This window comes from Podarcis pityusensis (assembly GCF_964106645.2).
Source record: "Podarcis pityusensis genome assembly, chromosome: 3".
Classification (NCBI taxonomy): Eukaryota; Metazoa; Chordata; class Lepidosauria; order Squamata; family Lacertidae; genus Podarcis; species Podarcis pityusensis.
In genome coordinates this window covers 122,183,190-122,205,964 of record NC_138026.1, presented here as the reverse complement: position 1 = coordinate 122,205,964, position 22,775 = coordinate 122,183,190, and the positions used below count along the sequence as shown (strand labels likewise).

General features: G+C 47.3%; 2 protein-coding genes across 2 annotated transcripts in view; one reads left to right on the top strand and one right to left on the bottom strand.

The window, feature by feature from the left end:
• HADHA (hydroxyacyl-CoA dehydrogenase trifunctional multienzyme complex subunit alpha) overlaps positions 1 to 14,930 on the bottom strand; it is a 37,533-nt gene extending 22,603 nt beyond the window's left edge. Inside the window, exons 1-9 of the mRNA XM_081000949.1 lie at positions 14,772 to 14,930; positions 8,248 to 8,289; positions 5,457 to 5,527; positions 5,040 to 5,173; positions 2,119 to 2,257; positions 1,244 to 1,363; positions 1,042 to 1,144; positions 458 to 580; positions 224 to 342 (exon numbers count right to left, since the gene is read on the bottom strand). Of these exons, the coding sequence (XP_080857075.1) occupies positions 224 to 342; positions 458 to 580; positions 1,042 to 1,144; positions 1,244 to 1,363; positions 2,119 to 2,257; positions 5,040 to 5,173; positions 5,457 to 5,527; positions 8,248 to 8,289; positions 14,772 to 14,856 (936 nt within the window). The 5' untranslated portion in view covers positions 14,857 to 14,930. The remainder of the gene's footprint in view (positions 1 to 223; positions 343 to 457; positions 581 to 1,041; positions 1,145 to 1,243; positions 1,364 to 2,118; positions 2,258 to 5,039; positions 5,174 to 5,456; positions 5,528 to 8,247; positions 8,290 to 14,771) is intronic.
• A 203-nt stretch (positions 14,931 to 15,133) lies between these two features.
• The window catches only part of HADHB (hydroxyacyl-CoA dehydrogenase trifunctional multienzyme complex subunit beta), a 25,272-nt gene continuing 17,630 nt past the window's right edge, over positions 15,134 to 22,775 (top strand). The window contains exons 1-5 of the mRNA XM_081001075.1: positions 15,134 to 15,280; positions 18,401 to 18,475; positions 18,999 to 19,040; positions 21,011 to 21,107; positions 21,891 to 21,935. Coding sequence (XP_080857201.1) covers positions 18,409 to 18,475; positions 18,999 to 19,040; positions 21,011 to 21,107; positions 21,891 to 21,935 — 251 coding nt within the window. The 5' untranslated portion in view covers positions 15,134 to 15,280; positions 18,401 to 18,408. The remainder of the gene's footprint in view (positions 15,281 to 18,400; positions 18,476 to 18,998; positions 19,041 to 21,010; positions 21,108 to 21,890; positions 21,936 to 22,775) is intronic.

Genomic DNA, 22,775 nt, shown 5'->3' with positions numbered 1-22,775 from the left:
TTGTTCCTAAACTATGCTGAATAAATGCTGTAAATACGCTTACACATGTCTCTGTCCGCTGATTGATGCTGTTCCAGGAACCGGAGATCGGCAAGCTGCCGGCCGGTGGCTGGAGCCAGCTGGGGACCTGCCAAATGCCCCCGTCTCCCCAGCAGTATCCCAACACTCACACCCTGGCACAGAGGTCCCTCTGCCCTCCCTCATGCGCACAGATGGCCCTCACCTTGATGATCTTAAGGGGAGCCGGGTAGAGGCCTTTCGTTTGCTTCCGCACTTTGCCCTCCACCGTTTTGTAGACTTGCTGCCGCACGAAGGCAATGCCCATGGCATAGTCCATCATCTCTGCAAGGCAACGCAAAGCAGGTTCAAGGGAGGAAACGGCCCAGGGGGCCGACCCCAGGGAGGCCAAGGGCCAGGGCAGCTTGCCCCCGGAGCCAGGCCAGGCCAGGCCACTCACTCTGCATCAGCCCCTTGTTCCTTTTCTGCGAAATCGTCTTCTTGGCGAGGCCTCGGGCAAAGGTGATGGCCACTTCCTCCAGGTACTCCAGCGTCCGCTCCTCGGGGCTCTTGATCCCTGGCCCTGCGAAGGCAGAGGTGCTGTTTTAGCAGGAAGCGAAGGTGCATTCAAAGGAGACAGACTCCCTAAGGGAGAATCCTGCATCCAGCTCTCTCACTGGAGCCTTTGGTCGACTGTTTAAGGCAGCCGCAGACGTTCCTAGACTGCGACAGCTTGACCACATGGCTGAATTACTGCAGTGGTTGGCCCAGAGACAGAATGTGGCAGCGAGATTGCTTGCGGCAGCGGCTTCAGGATATGCTTCCCCCCTCCAGCCTCAGGGGCTTTTGTCCCTGCAGGTGTTGCTGCCCTACAAGTCCTGTCAGCATCCCTGGCCGCTGGCTGTATTTGCTGCGACTGACGGGAGTTGCAGCTCAGCGATGGTTCCCCGCCCCTGCTTTGGGGCCTGCAACGTCACAGACCACGTCAAGCCAGGTGCAAGGCCACGGAACAGGTGTGTGCACCTTGAAGCGTCTCCAACTAACCTAGAGGATCCACCAGCTGGTCCACCAGCCCCATCTTCTTCGCTCTGTCAGCGCGGATGTTTCTTCCGGTCAGCATCATGTCAAAGGCAGCAGGAAGCCCCACCTGAAACGCGGAAGGAAAATGAGTTTTACATGCCAGAAGAGCAGGGATGCTGGAAAGGCAGACTCCCTCCCTCTCTGGGTGGGGTGTTCACCCACTCACCATCTTGGGGAGCCTCTGGGTGCCTCCTGCCCCCGGCAGCAGCCCCAGCAGCACCTCTGGGGTTCCCAGGACAGTCTTCTTGTCCTTGGTTGCTATTCTGTACTGGCAAGCAATGGCAACCTGGAAAGAGAACACAGGGAGCTTCCTGAATGCACAGTCAGGCGGTTGCGTTCATCTGGCTTAGAATGGTCAAGGGCTCTCAGGAGGTTTGGACAGGACTGGGCGTTCCCAGCCCTCCATGGAAGAAGAGAAGAAGAAGAAGAGGAGTTTGGATTTGATATTCCACATTATCACTACCCGAAGGAGTCTCAAAGCGGCTAACATTCTCCTTTCCCTTCCTCCCCCACAACAAATACTCTGTGAGTGGGGCTGAGAGACTTCAGAGAAGTGTGACTAGCCTAAGGTCACCCAGCAGCTGCAGCTGCAGGTGGAGGAATGGGGAAGTGAACCCAGTTCACCAGATTACAAGTCTACCACTCTTATCCACTACACCACGCTGGCTGGTGTAGTGGGAAACTGTTGCTAGCCAGAGTCTGCAGAGCCCTTGGCTAGGTGAGCCAATGGCCTGGCTGAGGATTTCCATGGGGCTGGACCCGATGACCCTTTGGCTCCCTTCCAACACTACAATTCTGTGATGCTACAGGAAGCAAACCTGGTTCACCAGATTACGAGTAACACCGCTCTTAACCACTACACCACACTGGCTCTCCCACACTGGAGATGCTGGGGACTGAGACCAGGGCCTTTTGGACGCAGAGCAGCTGGTCTGGAGGTGAGCCAGGATCCTTCCCTTATGGCAAATGCAGAGAACACAGTCACACGCACACCATTCTCCCTTTCATTATGGAGAAGAGGCTTTCCCGGCTGCTCCCTACCTCTAGTCCTCCCCCAAGGCAGGACCCGCTGATAGCAGCAACGATGGGCTTTGGCGATTTCTCAAGCTTCTCCAGCATCTTCTGTCCTTCCTGAGAAAGTAGAGTTATTTCTTGGCTGGACTGGCAGGCCTCAATCATGCTACAGGCAGGACAAAGAGAGAGTTTCGTGGCTGTGAATGAGGCGCACCGCTGCCCAACTTACAAAGTCATCCACCCTCTACCTCTGCAGAGAAGCAATTCAAGCTGCCTGCCCAGTGACACAGGGCTCCTCCTTCACCCAACTCTGTGTGACTGCTGCTAGGGAAGCAGGTGTGTGCTGCAACTGGGCGCAACCGTCTCCTCGCTTTATCAGACTCTCTGCTGCAACACAGATCTGCTGTCCCAGACCCTGGTGCATGTGAGGGAGTGTGTGGGGTGTGTGTTGTGGTTCTGGACAGCTAAGAGTTAACACTCTAGGAAGCGTTCTTATTAACTGGGTGCACTGCCCACATGATCCGGGCATTTTCCTTTGATCTATGCTCTCTGGGGGCTGCAGAGAGCAGTCTGTCTGAGAATGTGAGCAAGGTAGTTTCGTTTTGTTAGAGGCAGAAAGCTGCAGGCATGCAGCTAGATTCTGTAGGTTTTTCATTTCCGTTTTTGTATGCTTCTAAATAAAGAGTGTTAGATTAGAAGCACTGGTGTTGAGCTGAGTTATTGAAGACACCACACAGACAAAGCCCTCTTACGCTGCGTGTGAACTCTGCTAACGTCCGACAACTGAGAAGAGTGGCAGCGCGCGAGTGGAAGTGTGTGGGCGCCATTGAAATTTGTCGGAGTGGAAATAAATCTAATTTATTGCAGTGCCGTTGCAGCAGACTCCGTGGGTCAAAGGATTTACGACCCACAAACTTTAACAGTGTGAACTGGCCCAACCTCTCAGGGGACTTCCTTTCTGGAGGTATTTCCCCAAGAGTCGGCTTTTGTTCCTGCAGGGTCCTAACATCTCACTTGTGAAGAGATAGCTACCTCTGGACTACCTGTCACCAGCTAGTAAGTAAGAAGGGAGGCGGGTGCTACTGCTCTGGGTCCCAAGTAGACCTCTGTGCAACCAAGGCTCTGCAAAACAGGCACCCTTCACCAGCCAACTACGGATAGGGCAGTAGCCACTCCAATCTGAAGCAGTGGCAGGCGGGGATAATAATATCATAATAATTTATTATTTATACCCCGCCCACTTGGCTGAGTTTTCCCAGCCACTCTGGGCGGCTCCCAATCGAGTGTTAAAAACAATACAGCATTAAATATTAAAAACTTCCCTCAACAGGGCTGCTTTCAGATGTCTTTTAAAGATAGGATAGCTGCTTATTTCCTTCACATCTGAAGGGAAGGCGTTCCACAGGACAGGCGCCACTACCGAGAAGGCTCCCATCTAGGGCATTGCTTTCATTATGTCCTGTTGCTTGTCTTGTCTTGCATGTCCTGTTTGCTGTTGGGGTCTGACTCTGAATCTGTGAGAGTCAGGGGAAGAGGCTATGGGTTAGGCACAGCAGCGTCAACTAGGATGGTGACAGTGTTAGCAATAAACACTGTGCTACTGTATGGGAGAGGAGCTTTTCCTTAACTGGGAACTCTGTAAGAAGCTGCTGGGAATAGGAAATCTCTGAAAGATTGTGGAAGAAAGGGGTCAAGTTCACCGCATGTACTCTGTTAAAGGAAAATATAATGAAAATGAAGTATAGATGGTATTTGACTCCTGTAAAATTAGCAAAGATATATCATAATTGTGACAATATATGTTGGAACTGTAAAGAAAAGGAAGGAACCTTTTATCATATGTGGTGGACCTGTCCCAAGGTGAAAGACTTCTCGGAAAAGATTTATAATGAATTGAAAAAAATGTTGAAATATATGTTTATAAAGAAACCAGAGGCCTTTCTTCTTGGAATAACAGGTTTGGAATTGCCCAAGAAAGATGTTAAATTATTTTTGTATGCCACAACTGCTGCTCGTATTTTGTTAGCTAAAAGGTGGAAAACCCAAGAATTACCAACAACAGAAGAATGGCAGATGAAGATGATGGATTTTTTGGAGCTAGCCGACCTAACCGGAAGAGTCCGTGACCAGAAGGAGGAGGAGTATCAGGAAGAGCGGAATAAATTTAATGATTAACTAGTTAAATTTGTTAAGTTAAATTAACTGAAAACAGCTTGCAGATACTTAATTGGCTTAGGATTTTATTTATGTTAAGTGATGAATTAGTATGTTTAATTCCATAAGGTGAAGATTTAAGGATGTTAATGTTTAAGTTAAATTTCATAAGAATTGGAATTTAGAAAACCGTTAAAAGGACATGCAATGAAATTCAAGCAAGGGAAAGCGAGGAAGTCACTTAACAAAGTTAATAAGTGTAATTTTCAATAAGGCTATGATTTATGTTTGTTTGTCTTGTGTGTTTGTTTGATTGTTTATAATATTGTGAAAACTAATAAAAAAAATTGGGGGGGGGGGGGGAAAGGGAATAGGAAATCTCTGAGGCCTCTGCTGGGCCTCCGCTTACTCTCACACAGGTTGAGGTGTGGTGAACTTCCAACTGACTTCCGCAACTCAACACCCAGAGTCCCCTCCACCAAAACAAGGTTTGAAAGCCAACAGAGCAGGTTGCAATGTGTGTGTGTGTGTGTGGTGTCCACAGCAGCCAGCCCCATTGGCAAACGTGCCCACAGACCCGAAAAGATTGGGAAGCCATTCTCCAAAGCAGCCTTTGCCGGCTTGGCGCACCTCCAATGTTCTGGACTGCAGCTCCCATTAGGGGAGGCTGTGGCTGATGGGAGCCCAGCACATCTGGAGGGCAGCAAGCGGGCAAAGGCTGCCCCGAAGCACGCAACCGGTTTGCCCATTTCTCCACCCAATGGGACCCCTCTTCCCGCCCCGGTGGAACTTACTTGATGTCTGCACCAGCAATGAAGCAGCCGGGTTTTGACGAGATCAGGACGGCGCTACTGACGGCCTCGTTGGCCCAGATTTCGTTCATTACGGCGGAAAAGTCATCTTGCAGTTGCCTGGAGAGGGTGTTGACCTGGTGGAAATGAACAGGCAAGCTGAAGCCAAGGCGGGCAAAGGGCAAGCTCCCACTCTGGAAGAGAGTGGCCCTTGCTTGTCCCCGCCAACATGGAACAGCATCAGGAAGGCGGTGGCATGCCAAATGTCTTGAAGCTTTGAAATGTACTCGTAAGCAGCCGGCAGCACACCCTTCTATTAGGTCTGGCATACCATCTCCCTCCTTTCTATCTCCATGACTCCCAGGCACCCCTTTAAACCTCTCTGCACAGTTTAAACTGCTTGAGGACAAGAAAACCTACCTTGGAATTTGGAGAGTTAAAGCGCACGACAGCAACATCTCCTTTGATGTCATAGTTAACATGGCTTCTTGCTGGAGTGGGGGAAAAGAGAGATTTATAGGGACATTTCAATAGGGGCAAATGTCAAAATGTCAGGTTCTGTACTTAGGCAGGAAGAACCAGATGCACAAATATAGGATGAGGGGAAACCTGGCCTACTAGCAGTACATGTGAAAAGGATCTAGGGGTCTTGGTGGACCACAAGCTGAGCATGAGTCCACAGTGTGATGCAGCAGCAAAAAAAGCTAATGCTATTCTAGGCTGCATCAACAGAAGTCTAGTGTCCAGGTCAAATGAAGGAATAGGTAAAGGTAAAGGGACCCCTGACCATTAGGTCAAGTCATGGCCGACTGGGGTTGTGGCGCTCATCTTGCTTTATTGGCCGAGGGAGCCGGCGTACAGCTTCCGGGTCATGTGGCCAGCAGGACTAAGCCGCTTCTGGCGAACCAGAGCAGCGCATGGAAATGCCGTTTACCTTCCCGCCGGAGCGGTACCTATTTATCTACTTGCACTTTGACGTGCTTTCGAACTGCTAGGTTGGCAGGAGCAGGGACCGAGCAATGGGAGCTCACCCCATGATGGGGATTCGAACCACCGACCTTCTGATCGGCAAGTCCTAGGCTCTGTGGTTTAACCCACAGCGCCACCCGCGTCCCAAATGAAAGAATAGTCCCACTCTATTCTGCCTTGGTCAGACCACACTTTGAATACTGTGTCCAATTCTGGGCATCACAATTTGAGATGTTGACAAGCTGGAATGTGTGCAGAGAAGGGCAACCAAGATGATCAAGGGTCTGGAAACCAAGCCTGATGAGGAATGGTTGAAGGAGCTGGGTATGTTCAGCCTGGAAAAGAGGAGACTGACAGGAGATATGAGAGCCATCTTCAAATATCTCAAGGACTGTCCCACAGAGGATGGAGCATGCTTGTTTTCTCCTTGAAACAATGGCTTCAAGTTGCAAGAAAGGAGATTCTGACTAAACTTTCGGAAAAACCTTCTGATTGTAAGAGCTGTTTGGCAGTGGAACGGACTCCCTTGGGAGGTGATGGACTCTCCTTCCTTGGAGGTTTTTAAACAGAGGTTGGATGGCCATCTGTCTTGGATGCTTTAGTTGAGGGTCCTATATTGCAGGGTGTTGGATTATATGACCCTCGGGGTACCTTCCTACTCTAAGATTCTATGATTCTATATTTATTATTATTTCATGCAGGACTTCAACAAAACTTAGGACAGGGAGACACAAGAACTTCCCACGCTGGAGGAATGGCAGATGAAACTTATGGACTATATGGAATTGGCGGAAATGACTGGTAGAATCCGTGACCAGGGAGAAGAGTCGATGGAGGAAGACTGGAAGAAATTCAAAGACTATCTTCAGAAACACTGCAAAATTAAGGAATGTTAGAGTGATGTTGGACTGAAAACAAGTGGTTTCCAGCTGTACAGGTTAAAGTTAAGGATAGATTAAGATTAAAGATCAAGATTAAAGATGTTTAAAGAAATGGAAATTTGATAATAAAAGGGAAAAATTTAAAGCTATATGACATTAAGATCAAGGATTAGGTTTAAAAAAGTTGAAGTTATATATTTTAACGTTATATTAAATTAAAGATTGAGATTAAAAAAGTGGAAAAGAAACTGCTGGACAAATAATGTGGATTGGAATACAAAAGAGGGAGGTATGAGGAAGTCCAGAAAATAAGTAATTTAAAATTGGAAATGGAAAAGAGAGTTTGTTTTTAATTGTTATGTTTTGTGTTTTTATTGTTAAGTTATGTATTGTTTTTTGTGTGTGTTGTTTTTCTTTTTTGTTTATTTAAAACCTTAATAAAAAATTATTTAAAAAAAACAAAACAAAAACAAAAACAAAACTTAGGACAGGGGCCACCAATCATTTTAGGCTCATGGGCACATCTGGATGTCATGGGTGCCAGCCTCTCTCGTTATCACCTCCTTTGGATCTCCCTGCCGCTGCCACCACCCAGCTCCCCAGAGAGACAGAAGAGGGAAAGATCATCATGTGCCACTGCTGGCACAAACCCACTTAATGGAGAAGCAGAGCAAAGCGCTATTTAAAATAGGAGAGGTGGCGATTGCTCCAAAGGGTGCTTTGCAAGGCCATGGAGGGGATTTTGAGAGGTGGGGGGCTGCACCCACCTGTCAATCATGTGACATCACAACAGTGTTGTGTGAGGACATGTGGGTGGCCCCATCCACCTGTCAAATTGGGCCTGCAAGGTTGTCTTCGATGGATGAAAGGACATATGATTTTTGACATGACTGAGAATCGCATAGCCAGGGACGGAGAACTTTAAAGTGTTAAGATCAGAAGGCGGAAAATATGAAAACAATGAGAAGAGGCAGGAATGAAGATTTGGAGACAGCTTCAGAGGTCCAGACTATGGGGAGCCCGGAAAAATTAATAATTACAATTTGGACATTTTTTTATTTTAGTTTATTGTTTTTAATTGGATTATGATGCCGATATGTTGACTGGCTGTTTTTATTGGAAAATCAATAAAAATGATTTTAAAAAAATAGGCCTGCAAGGTTGATCCTGGAGGGGAAAAGGTTCCTCCCCCCCAACTACACTGAAGTCACTACGGTCTCCTTGTTATTACTACAAGGGTGAAAAACGTAACCCGAAACACCGTCCCCCAGCAAACTCGCCTTCTCTGACAGATTTCTTTCAACCAGGGCAGAACCCCCGTCATTGCCACCAACCCCCACCAGACCCAAGAACTGACTTACACTTAAGAGGGGAGGACGTGCTGAGGTTTCGGCAGGCATAACCTGAGACAAAGAGAGATTTCAGGAGTTACTTTGGACCAGCAAATAAATCAGAACATTTCCCATCCCTGCTGGTGCCGTCAGGCAAAGTCTCTTTCTGAGTGATGAGGCTCAGTTGAAAGCAGGGTGGATTTGATTTAAATCACTAGTCAGTAAGACTTGATTTAAATAATTTTTTTACAGAAAGACTCATTCTTGCTGGTATCATCTTGATATTTACAACCAGATGAAGGTTTCATTTCTGGAATAATAAATTTTCAGAGTAGCTTTTACAGTTATATCAGAAATTACTGATTTGATTATACTATTAGAAATATATCGACAGATAATTATGAAATTATTGTTTATATCTGGACAACTTTTCTGCTGTACTTTATTGGAAGGAGAAAAATAATAATTTCCTCAGTAACAATTTAAACAATTTCTTTAACTAAAACAATAACATTATAGCATATGTATCCGATGCTGTTAAAGGTTTTATTGTTTTTTTTAAAAAAAAACTTAGACTGAGTTTTGGCACACGTGAAAAACTTAAAACAAATCCTTATTTCCTGATGAATAGCCTTTGGACTATAATGTAACTTAAACAGAAAACTCTATTTTCCTCCAAAAGCATTTAATTTTTAAAAAATCTGGTGTTTTTTTTAAAAAATCCATTTTAAATCAAAAAAACCCAATGGATTTTTATCCACCCTGGTTTAAAGGACTTGAAAACTCAACATCGCCTTGCACATGTTTACACAAGCCATCATGGCAGGTTTGGCGTTTCACAGTGTTTGCTATGAGCCTTTTCCACGCATGGTTTCCCAACATACACTTGGAAGTCTGAGCATTGCTAATTATTAAGTGAAACTCTGAAACTTGATCTGATCTATCCATTGTGTTAACAAGACACGGCAGCCCGTTCCAGAGGGTCCCAAGTCCATCTGAGGGGAGGGGGAGCCACCATATCAGAGGCCAAATATGCTGCGTTGCGCAAGCTGGTCACGTGACCCAGCCCCAAAGCTGGAGGTGCGCCATGTCCTTTGCTCCACATTTCCAGAGTGGAAAGGGAAGGACCTTTCACCCACATCATGCCGTGCCCATAAATGCGGGCACTTTGTAGGTTGGACACGGCACCTGATGAAATTGCCAGGGAGTCTCTTCGGGGGGGGGCGGGGGCTGGAGGGCTCCTGCTATCTTGAGAGCAGAGCCAGCTCAGAAAGATGCCAGAGTTATCTGCCAGAGTTATGTTTCATATATTCTGTGCAGATGAAAATGCACTGCTCACAAATGCTTATTGGGACGTGAAGGACCTGCCCCTTTCTTGCCCAGGCGCTCGAGCTAGCATCACAAAAACCAAGCTGCTTCACTGCAAAGGCCTCATCCACACTTTTGCTCGACCCAAATTTCGATAATATTTAATCATATTTTCTGTACAGATTAATTCCCCCGGGGTCCAAAAAACTTTCGTCTTTGTTGTGTCCCTGGACAGTCTTGCCCACTGAAGTGGATCTTCTCAGATACACAGAAAATCCAAAGATAGATTTTGTTTAACAGATCTTCAATTCAGCAAGCAATTTCGGATTTCCGTAAGGCAGAGCTGGGCAACATTGAGAAAAGCTGTCGGACCCTGGGGAACTTTTCGGGACACAATATGGCCAAAATACAGGTCAAGCAACAGTGTGGATGAGCCTTTAGGCAGGCCCAATAGTGGTAAGTGCCCCCCCGCCACCTTGAAAGCAAATATTTTAAAATCAGACCTTCTCTGTGACACAATATAGAAGTGTCAAGATAGTGCCTTTTTGCTACAAAGAAGCCTTGCACTGTTTTTAGGGTTCCTAATGCTTACTGCTTCTCTGGCTGCTTATACACAAGCGAGGTAGCAGGAAAGAGGATCAGTCATCTCATACGAGCAAACGCCATTCAGCTCAAGCCCAGAGCAGCTTCTGAGCTTGCCACAACCTGACAATGAACGAAGAGGCTCCAGACTGCAGGCCATTTCATGGCAATCGCCAAATGTTATGTTGCAACACAGCGTTCGGTATGACTACATCAACCCTTCTCCCCATCTTGTTTTCCAGAAACTTCCCTCTCCCAGAAACACAAACCCTGGAGAACAAGGGCCTTCCCCATGCAGGACCAAATATTTCTTGTACAGTGGTACCTTGGAAGTTGAACGGAATCCGTTCCGGAAGTTCGTTCAACTTCCAAAACAGTTCGGAAACCAAGGTGTGGCTTCTGATTGGCTGAAGGAACCTCCTGCAGCCAATCGGAAGCCGTGACGGAGGTTTGGGTTCAAAAGAACATTTGCAAACCGAAACAATCACTTCCGGATTTGCGGCATTCGGCAGCCGAAACATTTGTCTTGCAAGTCGTTCGAGATGCAAAGTACGACTGTACTGCCATTTAGAAGAAACTCTGCAGAAGGTTGGGGTTTTTGTGTGTTTTTTAAGTTGCACTTTAGGAGGAGATGGCTTTAAATCCAACTACAACAAAAAAAATACAGGCCTGGGCACAGAGGAAACCTGGGAGACTGCACACATTTAACAGGATTAGAAAGTGTCCTTCGATTTGCAGTTAACGAAGGCCTGGAAGATGCCCAGCATGTTCAGATAACAAAAGGATGAAATTTAGAAAGGAAGCAACCTGACTCTGCCCGTACAACCAAGACCACTTTTGAAGGACACGTGGAGGTGTCTCTCCCCAGGAAGCCTAGACAGGTACCCACTATGCTGTTTTTCTGATGCAAGGCAAATACTGTCTATTTCATTTTCCCAGAATAAGCCATCCTAAGACATGCACTTTTGGGGATCAAGCCAAAAGCTCCCTCTGGTCCAGGCACACAATGCACCCCCCTGAAGTGCCATGGGGGGTGTTCACAAGCAGGGTGCGAAGGAAACAGTTCACCCCCGTGTCACCCCCCCCCAAAAATCCTCATAACTTGATACACAAAAGAACACACAAGTCTACACTAGTCCTCAACGTCTTTCCTTGCGAACTTTGTGTTTTTGAGCAGAGAGCTGTGAGGAATATCTGTCAGGGAAACACTCTGCTGTAACTGAATTTAATCTTTTTTGTCGAGAGAAACTGCAGTTCCAAGTATCGGCTACTCGACTGGCAGAAAAGGAAGTTGTTGTCTACATGCTTTTCTCCAGTAGAATCTGGCTGATCACAGCTGGGTATGGAAAGCTGGATTATATACCTGCTTTGTCTGATGATTCCTTACTGCCTACATGATTCCTACATGATTCCTTACTGCCGGTCCCAGAATAGTAGAGTTTCTTGAATGGCTTTAAAAGGGGATTACATAAATCCATTGGTAAAAGACCTACCAACAGCTATTGGTAAAAGACCTACCAACGGCTATTAGCTGTGACAGCTAAGCAGAAACACCAGGTAAACCTTTCGGATTATGGGGATATTCAGCCAGGAAGGTCTGCAGCCTTCAAACCCTGCTTGTGGGCTCCCCAAAAGTATCTGGCTGGCTGTTATTAGAAACAGGATGCTGGACCAGAATGCACTCAAGTCTGATACAACAGTGAGGCACTTCCACATGTCCCATAATCCTGCAGCGCTAGCATGAATTCAGGGTCTCCCAGTTCCCTCTGAGTCCCCAAATTCTTTAGAATGGGAGAAGCTAAGGATTTTGACCCACAGGACATACTTAAAACCAGATGGGCGGGGTATAAATAATAATTGTTACTACTACTTAAGGGTTGGCCAATCCTCCAATGGCCAAATGTCACTCTCATGCACATATGCAAGGTCTGGCAAAGTCAGTCACCACATCACGGTGCTGAGCTGAGAGGTTTCAATCTCTCAGCTCAGCACCACATTTGGGTGCCCAGTTTTGCCCACAGCTGACAGGCTCACCACCTCTGCTTTTGGAACAGTCACTCTTAGGAACTCCCTGCCTATTGAGATCAAGCAGACACCCTCCCTGTACTGTTTTCGCAAGCCTATCCAGATGCTTAGAAAGTTGAGGTAATCCTAATCGGTTATAGTATTTTAGCTTTTCTATTTTTTAAAGCTGGGTTGTAATATTTTCCTTGATTTTACTGTTTTATCTTTTTGTAAACCACTCTGAGCTGTTTGTTTGTTTTTTTACAATCAAGCGGTGTATAACTTTTGTAAAATAATCAAAAGAGGAGACTGAGATATAGGATAGACATCTCCAAATAGCTCAAGGGCTGTTCCATGGAAGATGGGAGCAAGCTTGCTTTCTCCTGCTCTGGAGGGTAGGACTCAAATTCCAGCTGCAAGAAAGGAGATTCCGACTAAACCTTAGGAAGAACCTTCTGACAGTCAGAGCTGTTTTGACATTGGAATGGTCTACCTTGAAAAGCGGAGGACTCTCTTTCCTTGGACGTTTTAAAGCAGAGGTTGGGTAGCCATCTGCCACGGGGGCTTGAGCTGAGATTCCTGCATTCACAGAATTGCAGAGTTAGAAGGGCACCTCGAGGGTCATCTAGTCCAACCCCTGCAAGGCAAGCATCCTGGTGGGCCAGAACCAGCAAATTTCTGGTTAGCAGCCAGGTGCACTGACCCATCACGGGGGGGGGGGGTTGGACCAGATGACCTTTGAGGGGGGGGTCCCTTCCAACTCTACCGTTCAAGGATTCCATAGGGGGGAGTAAGCATGGACCAATGGTACCAAGTAGTATGGGAAACAGCCCTACTAGAAAAATTAACCAATAAACTGAAACTGACACGGGGACAAATAGAAGAAGACGCCTTCACCCCGGTATGTCTCCCCTTTATCACATACACAGCCCAACAAGACAACGACAAAAATCCACCAACAGCATACAAATCAATATGGCTAGCCTGATCCAAAACATCCACCCACCCCACTCACACACGAAAACAAAGATCACCACAGCCAATCACAAACAAACAACCACACCCTGGGCCAACCCCAACCTCTCTCACCACCAAAGGAACACAAGTGAACAGCAAAGAACCTGCAAAAACAACACTGACACCAAACCCTACAATTAGTAAGTAAAATAGAAACATCGCCACCCACCCCCTCATCTCCCCCCCCTCTTTCCCCCTTTTCTTCCTAATGTCTCAACAAATGAAACTGATCTGTAAAAAATGTTACCGGGGGGGGGGGGCGGGAGAGAGAGAGAGACATTGCACATACTTTCGTAAATCAACAAAATATTTAATATATACCTATTTTTTAAAGGATTCCATTGGGGGAGGCACAAGGGGAAAAAGAGAAGGAAGGGGCAGCTAGAGAGACCTTTGGGCAGCCAGTGGTTGCGGAAGCGAGGAGCCCAGCCAGGGCCCGGGGGGGGGAGTGGAGGGAAGAGGGTGGAAGGCCTAGCTGTCAACTCTTCCCTTTTCTTGCGAGGAATCCTATTCGGAATAAGGGCATTGCCCTTAGAAAGGGGGGAAAGTTGGCAGCTATGCCCTGGGATAGCATCATAAGATTCTAGAGTGGGGACAGACCCCAATGTGGGGGTGTTCAGGGTGGCAGGAGAGGACATATATCCTTTATTAATATCTTTCCTAACTTGCATTAGCAAGTCCCTTTACTGAGCAGAGTTTACATTCCCCTTTTTACATGCACAGCAGATAGCTGGTTGCAGGCTCTCACTATTACACGATTCAGTCTGCCTCAGATGGAATTGTAGTTCCAGGTAACTTCCCTTGAATTCCTCTTAAAAGAATAAAGAGGCCACAATCATAGCTGTCAACTTTTCCCTTTTCTTGCGAGGAATCCTATTCAGAATAAGGGAATTGCCCTTAGAAAGGGGGGAAAGTTGGCAGCTATGCCCTGGGATAGCATCATAAGATTCTAGCGTGGGGACAGACCCCAATGTGGGGGTGTTCAGGGTGGCAGGAGAGGACATATTCTTTATTAATATCCTTCCTAACTTGCATTAGCAAGTCCCTTTTCTTAGCAGAGTCTACATTCCCCTTTTTACATGCACAGCAGATAGCTGGCTGCAGGCTCGTGTGAGCCTCTCACTATTACACAATTCAGTCTGTATAGTTCCTGGTAAGTTCTCTTGAATTCCTCTTAAAAGAATAAAGAGGCCACAATCATAGCTGTCAACGTTTCCCTTTTCTTGCGAGGAATCCTATTCGGAATAAGGGCATTTCCCTTAAAAAAAGGGGGAAAGTTGGCAGCTATGCCCTGGGATAGCATCATAAGATTCTAGAGTGGGGATAGACCCCAATGTGGGACTGTTCAGGGTGACAGGAGAGGATATATTCTTTATTAATATCTTTCCTATTGGGAATAAGGGCATTTCCCTTAAAAGGGGGTGGGGGAGTTGGCAGCTATGGCAGTGGAAGGGACGACGAGGGGGGAGGGCTGGGGAGGTGCAGATGACCTTCAGGGGACCCCCTGCCTCTCAGCAGCAGCAGGGGCCGAGAACGGGGTCCGGAGGGTCCGGGGGGAGCGGGGCCGGGGGGGGGTCCCCTTCCCCTCCCCCCCCGGGAAACGAGGCCCGGGCGCCCCCTTCTCCCCTCCCCCCCCGCCTCACCTGAGCGGCAGCCCCGGGCCCGGCAGTACTTGAGGGCGGGCGTGAAGCGCGTGAGGCTCCCGATGGCCCGGACAGCAGCCGCCATCTTGGCCGAGCGCGGAGGTCGAGCGAGAGCGAGCGAGCGGACTGAGGGCGGGAGGCGGCCCTGGCCCAGGGGGCGGGGTGGGGCCTCCCGCGACGCCCCGGCGCTTCTTGACTACGACGAGGGGTGTCCGCGGCGATGCCTGATGGAAAACTCCCCCCTCGCGGCCGCCCCCGGCCCTCCTCCTCACGTGGATATTTGTCACCCGCGAAGGTGCGCTTCGCCCTTTCCTCGCGGGGTTTTTTCCTCCTCAGAATGGGCCGGGGGAAGCGTCGCGCGGCGTCAGGCGGAGCGAGGGCAGCCCCAGGGGCGACGGCGGAGGGCGGAGGGCGGAGGGGGCTTTCCTGGCCGGGGCGCGCTCGGAGGGGGCGTGGCGACGCCTGAGGGAGAGAGTCGGAGGGGCGAAGGAGGCTGCCGGCCGCGTCAGGTGAGGAGGAGGAGGAGAAGGGCCGCCGGTTGTCGCCCTCGCTCTCCGAGCAACGTGGGGCGCCGGGTTCGAGTCCTGACTGGGGTTGGAGGGCGGTGGGTGGGGCGGCGGCTGTATGACCCAGTGGTTAGAGCCATGGCTTGAGGGCCTTGGTGGGATGGAGGGGGGGACGGGGACCAGGCCTCGAGGCCGCTCTCTGGGGGGGGGGTGACATTGACTCGCCCTCTGCTTCACTTAGTTTAAGCCCCATGCATTGCACCGCAGGGGGTTGGACTAGATGACCCCTGGGTGCCCCTTCCGACTCTACAGCTCCAGGATACCTCACAGGGCTGTTGTGGGGGTGGGGGAGGGGAGAGAGAGAGAGCCGTGTTCGGACCCTGGCGCTCCTTTGGAATGAAAGGCGGGATGAGATCAAGGGGATCGGGGAGGATTTATGGCTCCCCAGGGATTACCAGGGGCGACAGTCACATGACTGACGCAACCACACACACACACACACACACACACACACACCCTGTGTTGTTGGGCTGAAGGAAGTGGGGTGGGGGAGTTTGTATGGGAGGGAAGTGAGCTCAGTCAGAGCAGTACGAAAACTCCTGGCGTCAGAATTGAGGCCCTAAGAAGAGACCCTGCAGCTGGATCAGGCCAAACCCGGGGGCCCATCCAGGCCAGCCTCTTGTTCTTGCCGTGGCCGGCCAGGTTCCCTCATGGCAAGCCCACAAGCAGGGCCTGGGGGCAGTAGCCCTCTGCTGACCGGGGATACCAGAGGCTTGCCTTGATAGCCTTTAAGTTCCATTTTTTTTAGTACAGTGATACCTCGGGTTACAGACGCTTCAGGTTACAGACTCCGCTAACCCAGAATTAGTGCTTCAGGTTAAGAACTTTGCTTCAGGATGAGAACAGAAATTGTGCTCTGGCGGCGCGGCAGCAGCGGGAGGCCCCATTAGCTAAAGTGGTACTTCAGGTTAAGAACAGTTTCAGGTTAAGAACAGACCTCTGGAACGAATTAAGTATGTAACCAGAGGTACCACTGTATTTATATTCTGGTTGACAAAGCCCTGCCCTGGTTCCTTAAAAGCTTCCGCTACACCAGTCCTGAAAGACCTGCATTGGCTCCCAGTACGTTTCCGAGCACAATTCACAGTGTTGGTGCTGACCTTTAAAGCCCTAAATGGCCTCGGTCCTGTATATCTGAAGGAGTGTCTCCACCTCCATCGTTCTGCCCGGACACTGAGGTCCAGCGCTGAGGGCCTTCTGGCGGTTTCCTTCCTGCGAGAAGCCAAGTTACAGGGAACCAGGTAGAAGGCCTTCTCGGTAGCGGCACCTGCCCTGTGGAACGCCCTCCCATCAGATGTCAAGGAGATACACAACTTTCCAAAGGCTTCTGAAGGCAGCCCTGTATCAGGAATTTTTTGATGTATGATCCTTTATTATGTTTTTTTATGTGCTGGAAGCCACCCAGAGTGGCCGAGGAAAGTGGAACCCCAGCCAGGTGGGAGGGGTATAGATAATAAAATTATTATTATTACAAACTTTGACAACGAGGAAAGGACAGAGGGTGTCCCATCATTACTACAATGCAGAATACTTCCTAGCCTCTTTAGAACATTCAAAGTGCTTAATGTACATGGTCCTATTGCCATACTTACAACAGCCCTGTGAGGTAGCGATTGTTGTTTTCCCCATGTTACACTCTTGGGAGAGGGAGTGGCTTACTTAAGTACGGCCCCATGGCCGGCGTGAAATTCAGACCAGGGATTTGTAATTTGTAATTTTGTAATTTGTAGTCCAGTCTCCACACTGCTCCAGCCTCACATGTTATGAAACTACCTGGGCTTGTGGTGTGCTGTGTGTGGTGGTTTTTCTTTGGTTGCATATTTTCTTTACAGGTAGTATATTTTCCAGTTTTGAAACTTGGTGGATACTATGGCTCTTATGGAGAGCAAGGGAGGGCTTTGTGCTGATGGCAGATGCTGGAGGCCAAGAAGAAGCTGTTCATTTTGTTAATATTATGCTGGGCCCTTATACATCCAAAGAATATGCTCTACCACTAAGCTATAGCCTTTTCCCAAAGACCTTAATGGGGGTAGTCTAGGTTTAGGGATTACCTAGTGTGGGGTGGGATTTGGTTCGGAGGGATGGTGTGGTCCCAGAACCATTTTAGGGTTTGGACCCACCTGCAAGGAGGGAGCTTGGTGCAGCATTGAGAGGAACTTGTTCCTTTGCAAAACCTTTAATATCGGATGTATTGTGGACCAATATTCGCCTTAGTAAAAACAGGCCCCTAAATTCTTCAGTGCAGCATATACTTCCTAAATAGGAGCCATGCTGGTCTCCAAAAAAAACAGACCTGTCCCCCACCTCCGAAGGCTAACTTTGGAGCTGGGGATGTTGGTTCCTGATATGAAAGATTAGGGAAATGAATGGGTTGAACAACATGGTTATGAGCCGAACACTTGGAATGCAGAGGCCTGCGATGGGGGAAGCGTGCCGGACGCTTATCTGAGCAATAAATCAATTTATCTAACAGTAAGAATTCTTTGTTGAGGTATTTGACTTTTAATAAAGCTGAATTTCTTGTCTTGGAATGGAGAGAGAATGCTTTCAGCATGGTTTTAAACAACATAGGCTCTTTACAGTCTTAACCTGATGTGTAAAGCTATCCTTTGTCATTTCTTAAACATGCTAAGTGCCTGTTCAGGTACAGATTCAAAACAAATAAAGACAAAGACACAACTGTAGCAAACTCTGTTTACTGGGGTTGCAAACTCTCTGGTTTTACCAAAAACGTCGGGCTACTTTGCCCCTTGGGCAACATTGCTGCAAAAAGTTTCCATAAAATGCTGGGGGGAATCTGCAGTCATTTAATCTGTTTTGCATCTTTGCACTGTAGAGAAAGAACCACACCATTGTGTCTCAGGTTGTGGTTTCTGCTTGCCCAGTGATCTGTCCGAAGACTTGGCAGTGGCTTTGGAAAGCAAGTTGGGTGGGGGGAGTGATGACCTTGACTTTCCTGGACCGGGCATGTGAGCTGAATTGGCTGACCAACATGAATGTTGCTAACAAGCCAAGCAAGATAAATCACTGGCTGTCTAACCCTTCCCCCCCCCCCCATTTCAGATTCCAAAATGACATCCATGCTGACCTGCTCTGCCAGAACGCTTCCTGCTATCTCATCATGGGCTGCTCGATTAGGTAAGTTCAGCTGCTTCTGGTTAGGCACCAAATTTGTACAAATATTAAAAGATTAGTCATAGTTGTAACTAACTGTAACATCAACAGCTTGAATCATTTATCTTATTTGAAGCTTTTGCAGCATCTTGTAATTGTGTCTAAATATGTCGCTCTGTTTTTATACTTCATGTTTATTTCAAGCTGCTTTGGGCACAATCTGCCATAGAAAACTTGCACTATAACTAAACTAGGATGCCAGTGGCCCTGCCTAAATGATTCCTTTTGTTTTAATACTGCCTCATCTGAACATCTGTGCCAGATTGCTTTGTCTGTAAACCAGGACAATTGCACAATAGGCCAGTTGCACATTTGGAAGTGATCTGAACTTGAAAGCACTGTCATCCAAACTGAGTCCAAAGAAAAGCTGCAGCTGTATTCCTGCCTCTGTTCATCCTAAACATTAGAGTCTCTTTGAGCTTTGGTAATTGAGATAATCTCTGGTGCTTTTGTTCCTAACTTGGATTTTGTTTTGCTTTTCTTCCAGCTGTAAGATCCCTCAGCTGTTCGCCCCAGTTACAGACAGCAGGTAAACCAATAACATCACCACTAGAGCAACCCTAAGGTGGAGGTGGGGTGGAGAAGATGCTCTGTTGGAGAAATTGTCCTTAGTAAGCCCTGCCAGCTCATGCTGGCCAGAGCAGAAGGTGGGAAGAAGGGACATTTTCCTCTTTTCCTGCTGTGGTCTGGGGTTTGTATTTTAATTCCCACCCACGGACGGCAGGCAGTGGCTGGGGAATAAAGTACATCAACTCCAGGGCTGGTGTGGTCTTGCAACTAGCTTGGGAGTGTCTTGGAGGCTTAGGATCATACAGACCCCCTGTCAAACTTGGAAAGAAATCCCACTGGTTGATTTCAAGTACAGTGGACGCTCAGGTTGCGAATGTGATCCGTGCGGGATGCACGTTTGCAACCCCCAGCGTTCGCAACCCGCGTCAGTGAATCTGCGCATGCGCAGGTTGCGATTCAGTGTTTCTGTGCATGCGCAAAGCACGATTTTGTGCATGCGCGACTGCCGAAACCCGGAAGTAACCCGTTCTGGTACTTCCGGGTTTCGGCGGTCCGTAACCCGAAAAAACCTGAAGCGGCTGTAACCTGAGGTATGACTGTAAGTGCATTGCAGCTCTCAGTTGATTCTGATTTGTCTTCTTAAAACAACAGCAACAAACTGAGAGAGAAATCCTTTCTAGCTCCAGCAATAGTTTCTTGTTTTGGCCTTTTACATTATTATTACAAAATTGTTAGGGATCTAGTTGCAACTCTCTGATCTCAGGCCGGCATTCCCAGTGATGTACAGGAATCTTGTAAGGGAGTGGTCAAACTGGAATAACAGTTTAATGAGACTGATTGCAGGTTCTTGAGAAGCGAGTCTCAAGGCTCTCAATAAGATAACCTTGGGTCCTCTTTACAACCAGGTCTCCAAGTCTCTTTACTTAGTGTCTTCTTCCACTGAATTGGGTTAGACAAGCACTACCTACACCCGAGATGTACTTTAGACTTTGATTTTGTCTTGTTTCTGCGAACATTTTGTGCTTGCTGCAAATCATACCTGTGCGGAATTCACAAAAGCTGGTGTTCTGGTACAGAATGTCACCTTGTGAAGTGAGACCCTCTTTACGCAATGGAAACTGGGTGTCCCTGTTTGTCTGGCTTTAAATTGCATTTGCTGTTTGGGGATCCAAGCGCTGCGCTATTTGTCATTAATGATGAGTTTCTAGACAAATTTCAAGATTGCCCTAATATCTAATTGGCCATTTATTGTTAAGTTAATAATAATTTGTTATTTATACCCCACCCATCTGGCTGGGCTTCCCCAGCCACTCTGGGCAGCTTCCAACAAAATATTAAAATACAGTAATGTGTCAAACATTAAAAGCTTCCCTGAACAGGGCTGCCTTCAGATGTCTTCTAAAAGTCTGGTAGTTGTTCTTCTCTTTGACATCTGGCGGGAGGGCGTTCCACAGGGCAGGCGCCACCACCAAGAAGGCCCTCTGCCTAGTTCCCTGTAACTTGGCTTCTCACAGTTTATACCATTTATACTCAGTTCCTTCAACTTTTCAACATTTGGGAGTAGGTTATAAGGATTAGCACTTTTCAGTGTTCATGAAACTTTGTGTATGTTGTTTCAGGAGTATGTTTTGCCAATAGATTGGGCATAGCTGAACACACACTCTTGAATGCTTCTCAGACTGAATGGTGACTGTGATGGGGAATTAAACTCAGGTTTTGACTTAAACCAGGGATGGAGAACTAATGACCCTCCAGGTCTTGTTGGATTGGGCTTCCATCAGTCCCAGCAGGCATGGCCAGTGGTCAGGGATGATGGGAACTGGAAGCCAGCAGTATCTGAAGTGCCCAGAGTTCCCCCTTCCTGGCTTAAACTCACAAAGGACTCTCGCTCAAAAATCATTGCATTCTTGCTTGCCTTTTAATAACAGAAATGTTGCTCTTGATCTGCGTTGTCTCGATCAGTAGTCATTTATCATTCTCTTTCTGCAGCTCAGCCCAAGACTAAAAAAACCTTGGCTAAAGATGGGGTGAAGAATATTGTGGTGGTAGACGGGGTTCGCGTTCCATTTCTGCAGTCAGGAACCTCGTGAGTATTAAATCCTTCCTTGTAAAGTCTGGGGACTTGTAAAGGACTTATAAAGTCTCAGGGGAAACCTGGTGTTGACGGAGAAAATGCCTGTGCAGCTTACTGTTAATAATATTAATTTAAAGTTAACTGCAGATGGTGCCCTTACTATCCTGGCATGTAAATAAGAGACAGCTACCATTGTCCTGTGCCCTTCCGTAGTGAGTGGCTGAAAAGATTTACCAGGGAATGTCCACTTTTGTAGTGGACATTTCTTCCATTAAGTAATTCAGTATATTTTCATGGACCAGCCTTATGATCCAAAACAGCACTCATAGCAATGTAGAATTGCTTATAATTAGTTATTGGTTGGTTATATTATTCTGTTGATTAAAAGTCAACGTTAAAAGGTTGCTGGTCACCTCATTTTTCTCTGTTCACGACCTGTGCCACAAAGTAGATTTAATGAACACCCATATTAGAGTGCTTTGTAAATCGATAGTCATAGCCTTTTATATACTAACCTTTTATGCTCTTCCACATCCGTTTAATGTTCCTAACCCTTCTTTTAGAATCTTTTAGCTTCCTTTTAGATTCTTATAGTCTTGTATATATATCTTCTGTTTTAATAATTTTAGCTTTCCAGAACGTTTTGCAGATTTTAAATGATTGTACCCCACCCTACTTATGCTGGTCTGTGACCGTAATAAAGATTTGATTGATCTGTTCATCCTGCGCTGAGCAAAAAACAAAATCCTTGCATTGCTGAGGCCTTAAAGTTTTCCTTTTCTCTCTAATCGTCAGGTATGCAGACTTGATGCCACATGACTTGGCCAGAGCGGCACTGAAGTAAGTAGTGAGTTAATGGATACAACAACAACAACAACAACAACAACAACAACAACAACTGGATAGTTTTTTTCCCCTGAATGGCAGGAGTTACACTCTAGATTTACTTGGAGTGACAACAACAACAACAACAACAACTGGATAGTTTTTTTCCCCTGAATGGCAGGAGTTACACTCTAGATTTACTTGGAGTGACAAAACAAATAGGTTAGTGGGGTAACATGGCTGCTATGAAAGCTGTGGATCTGGGTGTACACAGCATCTAGATCTCTGCTGCTCTGTGTTGTTGCTGAGCAAACAGGTTGTTGTTGTTGTTGTTAGTCGCATAGTCGTGTCCAACTCTTCGTGACCTCCTGGACCAGAGCACGCCAGGCCCTCCTGTCTTCCACTGCCTCCCGCAGTTGGGTCAAACTCATGCTGGTGGCTTCGAGAACACTGTCCCACCATCTCGTCCTCTCTCGTCCCCTTCTCCTTGTGCCCTCCATCTTTCCCAACATCAGGGTCTTTTCCAGGGAGTCTTCTCTTCTCATGAGGTGGCCAAAGTACTGGAGCCTCAGCTTCAGGATCTGTCCTTCCAGTGAGCACTCAAGGCTGGTTTCCTTAAAAATGGATAGGTTTGATCTTCTTGCAGTCCATATTTCAACAGTGCAAAGCTGTTGAGCTTTTTCGGCAAAATCACAAAATAAAATTGCCGTTCTTGAGATATTTTTATGGAAAATGGCACTGCCAACATGGGCAGCCATACGTCTAGATTTCCCCATACATTTTACCGATTTCTGCCCAAATGCTGGATATGTCCAGAAAATTTGAATGTATGGCAACCCTCAAACAGGTTCATCT